The sequence below is a fragment of the Python bivittatus genome, unplaced genomic scaffold (genome assembly GCF_059951505.1).
Source record: "Python bivittatus isolate LINGU-HERP-01145 unplaced genomic scaffold, Pbiv_v1 ctg000480_np1212, whole genome shotgun sequence".
NCBI classification, from domain to species: domain Eukaryota; kingdom Metazoa; phylum Chordata; class Lepidosauria; order Squamata; family Pythonidae; genus Python; species Python bivittatus.
In genome coordinates this window covers 60,043,662-60,057,026 of record NW_028277075.1, presented here as the reverse complement: position 1 = coordinate 60,057,026, position 13,365 = coordinate 60,043,662, and the positions used below count along the sequence as shown (strand labels likewise).

General features: G+C 40.8%; 1 protein-coding gene across 3 annotated transcripts in view; it reads right to left on the bottom strand.

Annotated features, from left to right (window-relative positions):
* Window positions 1-1,430: 1,430 nt before the first annotated feature.
* Window positions 1,431-13,365, bottom strand: part of OSBPL5 (oxysterol binding protein like 5) — a 174,766-nt gene continuing 162,831 nt past the window's right edge. For 2 of the 3 annotated variants that reach the window (XM_088146039.1, XM_088146040.1), the window contains exons 17-22: window positions 10,573-10,709; window positions 8,154-8,339; window positions 6,236-6,374; window positions 5,291-5,408; window positions 4,075-4,219; window positions 1,431-3,088 (exon numbers count right to left, since the gene is read on the bottom strand). In XM_088146039.1, the coding sequence (XP_088002165.1) occupies window positions 2,956-3,088; window positions 4,075-4,219; window positions 5,291-5,408; window positions 6,236-6,374; window positions 8,154-8,339; window positions 10,573-10,709 (858 nt within the window). In that variant the 3' untranslated portion in view covers window positions 1,431-2,955. The remainder of the gene's footprint in view (window positions 3,089-4,074; window positions 4,220-5,290; window positions 5,409-6,235; window positions 6,375-8,153; window positions 8,340-10,572; window positions 10,710-13,365) is intronic. The other variant, XM_088146041.1, reaches the window with a different exon arrangement.

Here is a 13,365-nt window from a genome sequence, read left to right as displayed (position 1 = left end):
CACACGCTGCTGCACTCTGGGCCTGCTGGAGCTTCCAGATGCTCTTCAAGGGCAGTCCCATGTAGAGCGTGTTGCAATAGTCCCATCAGGAAGTGACTAAGGCATGAGTGACCTTGAGTAGGATCCAGCAATGGGCTGAACTGGCTTACAGGATACATTTGTGCAAAAGCTCTCCTGGCTATGGCTGCCACCAGCTCCTCAAGCAGGAGCTGGGAGTCCAAGAGAACCCACAGATTGCGCACCGACTCTGAGTGGGGGAGTGTAACCTCATTCAGGATTAATGATGGAAAGTCACTAGACCCAGGGGGCCCTAAAACCCACAGCCAGTCTTGATAGGGTTGAGCTGAAGCCAGTTCTTCCCCATCCAGACCAGTACAACTTCCAGGTGCTGGGAAAGCACGTTGGCATCATTGTGGGGCCAAAAAGTTCAACTGAGTATTATCATCATACTGATGATCCTTAAGCCTATGCCAGTGGATGACCTTACCCAGTAGTTGATGCAACAGAAGGCCTACTATGAACATACAAGACACAAATGCAAAAGGTGTTTATGTCGCACTATCTTGGCAGTTTATCTGCTTGGTGTTCTTCAAATCTGTTCTGGAATATCGGAAAAGAATTCCAGGTAGATTTTGGGAAGGAAAGGAAGAGGAGGAAAAGGATTCTTTGTGTAACGTGATGCGTTATTGGAAGAACAAAATGGATGCAAACTTGGATCTGACCCTCATGGCCAGCATTTATTTTTTAAAATTAACTTAGACCTGAACAACAGCCCCTACCAATATCATTGGTTGTTATCTGATATAAACTTCCTTCAAGGAAGTTAAGCATTAACTTAGATCACCACATTCTACTTGAAGCTCTTTTCAATAGAGAAAATGAACCTTTCATGTCCCAATCTGTGAAAGTACTTATTTGGTTTTACAGTGTTAAATGAGTCTAGCCTTTGTGGCTCATTCGCTAAACCATAATTTAGCAGACTATGAGTTAGTGCAGTGGGTGAACCTACTTTCATACAATGCAGACTACGGGGTACGGTTGCACAATACAGTGCTGCCAAACTTGGTGAAATCACTCCAATAGAACAGAATGTAAACTATCTGCCTGGGGTTGATATTTTGGCCACAGTGGCATGTGATCCCTAATTCCATTACTTCAATTATTACTAGTTGGAATAAAACAGACAGAAGGTTTGGAAGGTTTCTTTTTTATCTGGAAGCAGTCTTTGTGCTGGGTTTGCATAACATGGCTGCTAGAAAATAAAACCACTCGGTGAAAAGTTGAATTTGTTGCTAGATTCTAGCAGACAGCATCCATGTGATGTGCCTGGTATTTACCATTTGATTTTAAAGTGTCTCAAGAAATGTGTTGAGTAGAACATAAAGACATGCTCCATGTACAGTGATTCAGCCATAAGAAGTTGTAATGAAAATTATGTAATTTATTTCAATGTATCAAGCACAAATTGTCCCCTAACATGGGAACATCACAAAGAACATAGTTAAAAATCTGGAAACATTTACATTGAAAGTTAGCCCAGACTGGCAACACCACTAAATATTTTAAGGCTGTATACATACATACATACATATTTATATACAGTGTGTGTGTATGTGCGTGTGTGTGTGTGTGTAATATACTTACCACTTGGAACTACTTCAGGCCAGAAAAAGAAAAGCTTAGTACTGGCTGCATTTCTACATAAAATATTGCAAATCTTTTAAAAATGGTGTAAAAATAGGAAGACTATCAACAGATTTGGAGGATGCAGTGGCAAACTCTTACTGTTCCTGTAAATGTACCTAAGAGCACACAAGATTTGAAGGATGCCTTCAATCAGTCGGTCAGCCCTATAAAGGAGAGTGGGGTATTATGTAATACTAGCAATTGTCCTTGATAGAAAATGCGGGGAAACAGAACAAATTGGTTGCAAGTAATCACTTTAGAAGTATGTAGAAGCAGTGATTTGCAACTGCTCGCATATCTGTCTGTGTGCTTCAATAGATAAAAGGTCTCTGGGTGGCAAAACAGAATCCCAGTGAATCCCAGTACTTTAGGGGTTTTGTGACATACAAAATTACCTATAGACACAGTGCTTATATGCTCATCTCAGAATAATAATACAGTTTAGAGGCATTCTTTTCTACAACGCTTATTATTTCTTAATCAAATGTGTGTGTGTGTGTATTAGGGCTACCATACCTAGGCTGCAAAAGTCCTGGCTGCTTTCCAGCAAACATCTGGATTTTTGCAACCCAGATTAAAAAAACAAAACTGATACATAAGCAGGCCTATCTGGCTCACTGACAATAATTTAGGGCATCACTGGTCGCACCTTGAAGGCCTCCAATTTCCTAAAAGTGGCAGGCTATAAGAAATTGCACATATTTATGGAATGTGATGCACTATTTTTAGAGATTTGAGAAGTGAGAGCACACACCAGAAGACCCATGAAACTGCTGTCTATACCCATTGGCTTAATTTTCACATGGTTACTTAATGTATGCAAATTAACTGATTCTGGAAGACATTTCAATGGATGCAAAAATGTCCTCCCCCAACCACAGAAGAGATATAAAACAAGCCAGTGGGAACCATTTTACAAAAGAAGTAGATGCATACAGTGCTTCAAAGGGGGCACCAATACTGGCTGATCAATTTTAATTGCGTCAGAAAAATGGCAAGACATAGAAAACAAAATTGCACAATTCAAGCTACATTTGGCTTTAGCATTAAGGCCCATACAGGTAAAGAGGTCCTTGTGGATGTACATGGAAAAAGGCAATGACACTGATCTTAAGAACAAACCTATGCAGGTTCCCTGCTTAACCTGGCTCTCTCTTCCCTTCCACTCCTGGCTGTGTATTAAAGTGCTTGGTGCCTCAAAGGGCCCCTTGCAATTAAGTCTCCCCATTTCTGCAGCTCGTCACTTTTATTGCTGCCCGATGCAGTGTTTTATTTGAACACATAATTAATGAAGAGCTGACAAGTTAGAAAGATGCAGAGAAGAAACCAACAGCGAGAGTCCACAAGATTTTGGGGTGAGCCCCTCCTGTAGAAAGATTCCTTGCTCAGAGCAGTGAGGTTTCTGGAAGAAAAAGTCAAGCCATTATTATTCAAACAATCACCAGCTGTTACTGACAGATACAGATCCTACAGAAAAAGTGAAGCATCCGTGCAGAATTTAAAGCCTAGGCACATACTTCTTTTTTCTTAAAAAGGACCCAAAGTAATGTCAGACCTTCAACAGTAGCTCTCTTTGCAGAACTCTAACCTTTGCGGCAAAGCTGAGTAGACTGCCCCCCCCCCAGAGTACTTCTAAAAGCATGCTGCTTCTGTTTGATTGGGTACATATAATACGGTAAGTCCACCTGTGCCTTGTTTGTGGTTCACAGCTTGTGTGAACCCCTGCCAGGGTGAATTATAAACCAGAGTTTATGATTTTGTGTCAACTAGCTTCATTCCTAGCGCCCACAATGGAGCACCTGCTGTGAACATTTCTTTTGGTGTCTGCCAGGCCCTCTGCCTCACACTACTTTTTCATTTGAATTATTTTTTCAAAAAAACCAGATATGTTGTGTTTTTTTTTAAATAGGCAAGGTGGGTAGCTGTTGCCAGGGCTTTGTTTTTAAATGTCCACAATATTCAAGGTAAAATGGTTTGCCCTTGGCTACATCCACCATGGCAGCCATTTTGCAAGTGAACAAGAACCCCCACTCCTGCCAAAGCTGCTATTTTTTTTGCCCCAAAATCCACATCTTGAGGAGCTTCAAATACAATATGATGTGATTAAAAACACTTGCTGGCTTTACTTTCCTGTTGGATCAACGACAATAACATTTCTTTCATTCATGCTTGATGAAGTCTAAAAAATTCAGCTCCTGTCCTGGGCAGCCTGTCTTCCTCTCTCAGGCCCCATCGAAATGGCACATGGATTCGTAGCAGCTCCTCTCCCTGGAGCCTATACCAAAGGAGCCCGTCCAATGTATTCTCATAAGCTCCTTTTGTATAAATACTGTGGAAAAGGTAACTGAAGGTCTGACAAATCATTGCATTCATAACGAAATATCATACCTATGTATGTCCTGCTGGGCTCTTTGAAGCGATAAGACAGCAGTGTGAATTTCCTTCAAGTGGCTGGTTTCCTTCCCACATTGAGTACATGGACTTCCAAGGCCTGTGTGAAATGACGAATTAAGTGATAGGATTTCACAATGCGCTTTGGGGAAAAGAAAGGAATCTAGTATTACATTTTTTTTCCTATTTTTTAAAAAATATTTTCCCTTCTCTGTAGAGGATTTCCTTATACATAATGAAAGGCAATATAAAAACTGGAATGGACCACACACCTAATTTTAAATTCACTGGACACTGAAATTATTCTAGATCTTGCAGACAGCAGCGTCTCTAACAAGCCACGATGTGGTCAAAATGATACATGTATTATGATGCCATTGCTCAAATGATGCAATTATGTATTTGGGTCATGACAGCTGATGCATATAAGCCATGTCATCATTTTTACCCTGCCCCCCATTGATATACTGATTGCAGATCTGTGCAAGGAAAAGACTCACATATACCTTATGAAGGTAGCTGCTGTATCTTAAAAACCTGGCCCAACTGTAGCATATGAACTACCACACAAAAACAAATACAGTAACTGCATGTTTTGAACCCTACTAGGAGGAAAGTACTGGGGTTTAAAATCTAAAACTGTACTAAGAGGTCATGCTACAAACAATGCTATCTCATTAAAAATATTACTTTGTCTAATTTATATTTATTCTAGAGACCATAAGTCAATGTACTATACTAAAAGAGCTTTCCTCGACCTGGTGCCTTCCAGATATACTGAAACGTCAACAAATAAAAGAACAGGCTGACAGGAAATTATGGGAATTAAAGTCAAATGTATCTGGAAGGGACTAGGTTGGGGAGGCTGATGTAAAATATTAAAAAGACTTTTCAAAAATCGATTCTGGCCTCTGAAACTTTAAACCAAGGAGAATATTTTTCTTTAATCTAGCCAATTTATCTCCAACTGTAGAAAAACCTGGGTTATTTAATGTTATTCAAGGAGCACTATGCCCAAGATAAAATGGTTAAGCCTTCCCTAAACTAGTGCGTTTCAGATATGCTGAATTATAATTCTAACTGTCCCAAAATAGCATCTTGAAGGCATCAGGCTAAGAAAGGCTGATGAGCCATTGTGACTTAGCAACAAGTCATAGTTAGAGGTAGTGAGAGTAAGTAGGCAATATTAGAGCTTGCAAAATACAGTACTTACCATCATCATCTGAGAGTTCCTGTACAGACTCTGGCGTTGAACAGCTACTTTCAGTGTTCTGGCTATTGTTGGATGGTTGATCACTGGCTTTGCGGCGTCGACAAACATTAGTAGACCTCTGAATGTAAAGAAATACCAACCAGCTCATAAAATATAAGCTACAGAATTTAGGTATGCTATAGAATTTAAGAATTAGTACACATCTGGACTGAACTCCTCTACTGGAGATTGCTTTTTTGCCAAATTATCAACTGAAATAAAAAAAAGTTTTCTTGATGGACTTTGAGATTCTCCACATTATGGCACTACAAAAGGATTTAAATCTACACCTGGACAATGGAAGCACTACAAGTGGGAGCCTGCAACAACATGTTACAGCATAGTCTGATCTTCTAACAGGAGTGTTTTGAAAGAGGTTACAGGTAACCTTCCATGCTTCCTCCAGGATACCCGATTCCATCTCCCTTTCTTCTAGTTTTCCATTTTTGTTTTATAAGGTTTCACTTTTACAGAGCGTGCTCAGCTGTCATGAATGTTTTTTTCCTTTAAGTTTTCTTTGTACTTCTTCAAGTTTTGTATCTACCCACCATCTTAATCTGAACAAATCCTCTCCCACATTATTCTGGAGGAGCTTCAAAGTTGTGGTGAGGAGAAAAAATTTCCAATAAGCCATGTAAACGCACCAGTTTTAAAATCCTGCAAATCAACCACTGATTATTATTATATTGCCTAACTCCATATCTCCTTGTATCTATGTTGAGATTACATTATTCCACACTTGCTTTGGAATGTACTTATGGCGAACTGACTGTGGAACCACAGTCTGTGATTGGGGTTTTCACCATTCAGGAACGAGATTGGAGAAAAGCACTCTAATTTTCCAAACATTGTGGAAAATACTCACTGCCAGCAGAGCTGTGAGCTTCCTGGGGGAGTGCTAATTACCTTGTGTCGTGCAACCTGGTTACTGATGCACATGTTCTTGTGAGTTGACATTCTGTTGGATAAGTGCCTCTGCATGGTTTGAAGTATGCCATCCTTCTCATACTGGGCAATATCATTCAAAGGATCCCAAGGCCTTAAGCTTTAACAAAAAAGAAGCTTATAAAATATCCACCAGATTTACAAGTAGTAATACACATGCTCATTACTGAACTCAGGTGGATCAGAAAATGTCACTTTAAATCAGATGATTACATGACAACCTATTCAGGGCATGAGACCATACAGAGAAATGGAATAGCAATGTTATTCAAAAAGAATATCACTAAGTACATGCTTAGCTATAACCCAATAAGCAACAGCATAATATTAATTAGAATTTGCGGAGATCCAGTCACATCAATGTTATAGAAATGTAGGCACCTACTACAGATGAGATGATGGAAGACACTGATGAATTATATGGCATATCGCAAGAGATGATAAATGCAGTATCTAGAAAGAACAAAATACTACTAACAGCTCATCGGAATGCAAAAGTTGAAGAAATGGTAGAATCTGGAATTATACAAAAATCTGAATTGGGTAAACACAATAAGGCAGGAGACAGGTTAATATAGTTTTAAAAAGAGAATCCCTCATTTCTTTGCCAACTCCAGCTTCAAACAATATAAATGCAGACTCTACAACTCAGTATCACTGGATAAACAATACTAGAATCAAACTGACTACATCATAAGGAACTGAAGATGGAGAAATGCCATCTAGTCAGCCAGGATACCTCCAGGAACAGACTACGGAATAAACCATAAATTATTGGTGTTATAAAATTAAAGAGAATGTGTTTGCTACCAAGATTTGATCTGAATGTAAAGTAAGTGCAAGGAACAGATTAAAGCAAAAAACAATTGGAAAATCTATGGGATAATGTAACAGACTTTATGAAAATGTAAGAAGAAAAAAAGTTTCCCAAAGTTTCCAAGAAGTTCTACGCAATCACAATAGCGAGGAAAACACAGAGGAGGAAACCCTTGAGCAATGAAAAGGACCTTTGATTACACAGGCTTCTAATGAGCAAAAAAGAACAAGGACAAAAAACGGTTGCTTCTGGTTCCTGACTATGATTATACAGGTGAGGCCTAATTACAGATTGGTACTACTTTTCTGGAGGAGAAATCCAGGGCACCAGCCCTGGAAGCCCTTCCTCAGTTAAGGCCTGCCTAGCACCTCCTTTATTTACTTTCCAGTCAAAGATGTCTTTAAATCTTCCAGGCCTTTTAATATATTAATGTTTTCACACTAACTTTTATGTTACAATGGAGTTCCTTAATTAATTTCACCTCTGTTTATAACTGTTGATTTGATATACATTTTAGTCACTGTTTCAGTTACATAATAAATTATGATCATAAAACATTTGTAAAGTGCCCAAGAGAACTTTGTTTTGAAGGATGGCATGTGCATTTTTAGAATAATTAGTATAATACCCCTAAACCCAGCTGGAGGTTCTCTACCTCTTAGTTGTAATAAATCATTTTATAGTAATTTAAATGTTACAGTTGTGGATTGTAGTGTGATGAGGGCTCCACATGTTTTGCCATTCCTCACGATTCTTAGCATCCCCTTGAATGAGGGGGATGCTGGTTTAGATTTGTACACAGTATATCTGGACAGACAGCTTTTAATCACCACATCCTCTAACTCAGGGGTTTTCAAACTTTTTCAGGGCGTGGAACTTGTTAGTTAACAAAAAACGTTCTGGCACTCTGATCAAGAGGCAAGCTCTAGTGATAGAAAACTGGCTGTGTTCAAGTGAACTTCTTTCTTGTTGCCCCGAGTCTCCCACAAAAGCCCATCAAGTTCTTGCGGGCCCTTATGGACATGGAACACAATCTGAAAAGTTCTATTACAAGTCACTCACTCTTCATATTTGTAGTGCCATTCGTTTGTGGCAGCATTACGCCAGAAGAGCAAGGGCTTCCACTCTGCTCCACTCTCCTTCCGTTCTCGTGCTGCATGTCTCTGTTCCTCTTCCAACACAAACTTTTCTTGAGTTGCCTTGTGCTGGTCTCCTTTGCTGATTGCACTGGTTACATGCTGCCAGAGTCTAAAAACAGTCAACCATAAGGATAGTCAGAAAGCCAGGATAGCCATACAGTTCAGTGGAAATGAAAAAGAGCTCCGGAAACTTGGTTAAGTAATGTTACTGAACCTTCTGAAATGCCAGAGGGATGCATACAGGTAGTCCTTGGTTAATGACTACTCATTCAGTGACTACTTATGATCAGTCCTTGAAGTTCCGGCCGTCAAGTGCCTTCACAGTCACATGATCGCAATCTAGGTACTTGGCAACCAGCTCGCACTTACAAAGATTGCAGTGTCCCACAGTCATGTGATCTTCATTTGCAACCTTCCTTGCTGGCTTCCTACATGCAAAGTCAATGGGGAAGTTTGCAGGGAAGGTCACAAGTCGCCCCTGTAAGTCACTCCCATTCCCTGTTTTTTCTGCTGAAAAGCCCAGCTACAGAGTATGAGATTCCCCCAGCAGCAGCCATCCCTGGCCCAGCTGCACTTGTGCCAGGCTGCAGCAGCCACTTATGCACCCTCCTGCCCCCAGCAGCAGCCATCACTGGTCTGGCCAGGCTTGCACAGCACTGCAGCAGCCATTTACACACACTCTCACCCTCCAGAGTGCCTATCCCATACCGAGCCGTGCTCACACCACAGCAGCCACTTACTTGCCCGCCAGCCTGCTTGCAAGTTGCCCTGGACTCACGACTTCCTGCCAGCTTCCCCATTGACTTGCTTGTTGGAAGCTGCCAGGAAGTTGTGAGGAAATCCTTGCTTAATGGCCCACAGTCCTCCCTTAATGATGCCAGTGGAGACTGCCGGGATTGCTGTTGCTAAGTGATGTAGTCACGTGATGTTGTATTTTACAACTGCATTGCTGAGCAAAGGAAATTCTGGTCCCAATTACTATCATTAACAGAGTAATGTACTGCAGAGCATATCTGGAGAAGATGGTAGTGAATCCAACTGAGCATGAGTAAGAGCCCATATTAGAGATTACATTGTGGCAATAAGTCTGAGGCCTCTGATGTGTGGGGTAGCTCAGGGCCCAAGCTGACCAGATGATAAGGTCAAGATCTTGTCTGAGCATCTGGAAGCCATGGGAGTCTGGATGGCAAGGAAGAAGCTCAAGTTCAATCCTGATAAGGCTTGAGTTGCTCTGAATGGGCTCCCCACAGCTGGGGAAGTTTAATCTTTTGTCTCAAATGGGGTTGCCCGTCCGCCTTTGGGTGTGTGCAATATGGGATCTTCTTGCACTCCCAGCTCCTGCTCAAGAATCAGGTACAGCTGTGGCTAAGAGGGGCTTCACACAAATCCATCTTGGGCACTGATTGTGCCCTTACCTGGATTGAGAAGCCCTTCAGACACTCACTCATGCTTTGGTCATCTTGTGCAATGCACTGTCTGTGTGGCTGCCCCAGAAAACCACTTGAAAGAGGTGATCCAGAATGTGGTGGCATGGGCAATTATGTGTTGCAGTACCTGTAGACTTCTGAGTCCAATTCAAGGTGTTGGTTTTCACCCATAAAGCCCTTTATGGTATAGAAAATGGTTATCTAAAGGATCATCTGTCTTCTATAGCTTCTGCCCACTCTGTACAATCAGGCAGAGTTGGCACGTTCCAGATCCCTTCCACTGAGCAGTGTCACCTGATGGGACTTAGGAAGCGTACTTTCTCTGTCACAGTATCTGCCCCCTGGAACACAAACTTGCCCTAGAGACACTGGCCTCCTCCTTAGCATGTTTAAAAAAGCTCTGAAATCTTGTCTCTTCCCCCTGGCCTTGGGTTAGAGTGAGTGGTGGGTGCTATGTGCTTTATTGTTTTGAATGGTTTTTTTTCCTCCAGATGTTTGGGTTTTTAAATAGTATTTTAGGATTGACTTTACTGTACGCTGCCGAGAGTCATCACAGACTTGGGCAGCCTTATTAAGTTAATAAAATAAATAATAAACAAAACATATTGATAGATGAAAGGATAATTCCATTGGTATTGACCCTAGCAGAAGGATAAGAGAACCACATATTAATCCAATTAATAAAAAAGGAATAAATTCATATTTGGCTAAGATTTGGTTCAAAAATTTCCACTGCATCATCTAAGAGAAACCACCGCAAATTTAATTTCCTCTGAATCCATGTTCAAAATACCAATTCATAATCTAATATAAAAGAGCATGAGTCAAATTTTGTAAAACTAGACTGCACAGAATGCAATCAAAGGTAGTCACATTTTTTCCCATTACTTTCTGAAATCAGCCTGCCTACCTTACCTCTCAGATTCAAATTCTGTCTGCTCTTCAAACAATACAATGTGACGCTTCAGTCTTTGCTTTCGGACTTCACTGGTCGGGTTCCAAAATATATCTGTACTGCCATTTTTCAGATCATTTATATATACTTCACCATCCTGAAAAACCCAAAAACAATTACAGAATTTAGTGCTAGTTCCAAACAAGCAGGAGACATCTTGAGACAGGATTAACTTAGTAACAACTAAGTTAAAGAATTCCATTCGTCTTTATTAATACACCATTCTTTTCCTTATCTTCTCCTACTTCATTATTTCCTCCACTGCTGAATTATAAATGATAATATCTTTGGGACAAGAACTTACCTTACATTATTTTGGCAAATCTCAGATACTTGGAGTCATATATCAGGTTTATTTATTAATGGTATTTGCAAAAGAACCAACGTAGTACAGGTAGTCCTTGAATTATGACTGCAATTGGGTCTGGGATTGCCATTGCTAAGCAATGTGGTCATAAAATGAGGACTTTATGACCACATCACTTAGCAATGTAAAGAATGGTCATAACTTGAGGACTACCTGTATTATTAGACCAAGGGCACTTCCAATGAAGATTCTACACCAATTTGAAAGAAGCTCCAAACCTCTGTGTTACCAAGATGTCTGCAACATTGGGACTTGAACTTACTAGTTCCTATGAGCAACCACACCTGCATTTTATTTATGTACATATTTATATCAAGTCATTTTATAAAGATAGGACATGATAGTCTGTGAGTCAGGTCTCAATAGACCTATTTAATAGAATAGACAAGTGAGGTTTTTACAAATGCTGGCACAAACTTCAACTCGGATGACAAAGCTATGAATTGTACATCTGGTACCTGTCTATTATGATCATCAAATGGCCCATGGAAAAGTTAATGAAGACTCTAAAAACTGGGACTTGGTATTGCCCCATTTGCTGTTTCCTTACTGGGTGATTGCATACCCAATCTTGGATTCTTCCCCTTTCAGTTTGCATATGGGAGAGTGTACTGGAATTAGTTTGATACCAGTGGGAAAGTGACTGCCCTGGATGCTGTGGACAACTCCAGAACATTCTTGGAGAGACCTGAAGCTGGCCCATAAAACATTATTTGAGACCAAAAGTGAGTAGAAGGCCTGATAAAACAAGAATGCCAAAGAATGGGTACTGGATTCAGAGACCCAATCAATCATGGTATCCTTTTGGAATGGCTCTGGGATTTAGGAGTCGGGGACAGAGTCTTGTGCTGGTTCTCCTGCTTATCAGGGGTCAGCTCCAATTGGTGTTAATGGAGATTTAGTCTACAATCCCCTTTTTTGTGGGGATCCTCAGGGTTTGACGCTCTCCTCGCTCCTATTTAACATCTACATGAAACCATTAGTAATCTGTGATACCCAGTTGTGTATTTCTGCCCCTGACCAAGTCATGCTGTGGAAGCTCCCTTTCAGTGTCTGGAGGCTATGGGGGTCTGGATGGGAAAGAATAGGCTTCAACTCAACCCAGACATGACCAAGTGGCTCTGGATTTTAGGATCCAGATCTGATGATTTTCCATTTGGATGGGGCTGCACTGCCCCAGACAGAACCGTATGCCATCTGGGGTTCTCTTGGATTCATGGCTCTTGTTCAAGGAGTTGGTGGCAGCTGTGAGCAGGAAAGCTTTTGCACAACTTTGTGTTGTGTATCAATTGTACCATTTCCTGGATCAGGACACACTGCACACAGGTGCTCATGCTTTGGTCACCTCCCAAATGGATTACTGCAATGCACTCTACATCGGGTTGCCTTTAAAGAACATCCAAAAGCTGCAATTGGTCCAGAGTTCAGCAACATGAGCAATTATGGACCTGTCTTGGTATGCCCATATTACACCTTTCTTTCACAAGCTGCACTGGCTCCCAATAGTCCTTTGGGTGCAATTCAAGGTGTGATTGTTGCCAATAAGGCTTTCATAGCATGGGGCTCGGATATTTGAGGAAATGCCTTTCTCTGATTTTGTCTACCCACTCCATCATATCAGGCAAAAGGAGCATGCTCTAGATCCTATCAATTAAAAAGTATAACCTGGAGGGACCTAGGAAGCATGTCTTCTCTGTAGCAGGGCCTGCCCTTTGGAACACCCTTCCTCTCAAGAGTAGATTAGCCTGAACACTGCTGGCCTTCCACAAAGACCTTAAGATCTGCCTTTTCTCTCAGTGTGGGGGTCAGGAGGTGGTTGAACTCGTGAATTGTATGAATTTGTTGTTTGACTGGTGGCCATTTTTTTTTCCTTTTTGGTGTGTTTTATTTATTGAGTTTGTGATTGCATTGATATTTTATTGTGTTAACCACCCAGAGTCATTTAATGTGAGTGGGCAGCCATATAAATATTATTATTAGCAGTAATTGTTCTTAGGCCTGTCCAAGTAAAGAACATGCAAGTCAAATGGTAAGGGCATTATCATGTCAAAAAGAATCTGAAGTCTGTTAACTACTTAAGGAATTCCCAGGCAAAGCACTCCAACCTGGGATCCATCACATGAATACTCTGAAGCTATACTATGCTTGGGAAGCTGAAGTGTTCAATATCTGTGCTGAGATACTGGGAAGAGTGCGAATTACTACTACTGATTCCCACACTGGATTTTGATTGATGTTCATTTGTTAGATTGAAATCAAACTAAGATTTCAGAATTAGGGCCAACAGAGACAACCAGGACAGCTAGATCTACACCTCAGCAAATACAGCTGTTGGATGCATCTACTTTTATTCCAGAACCACTTGTTTTTCTTTTAAATTGAGCTC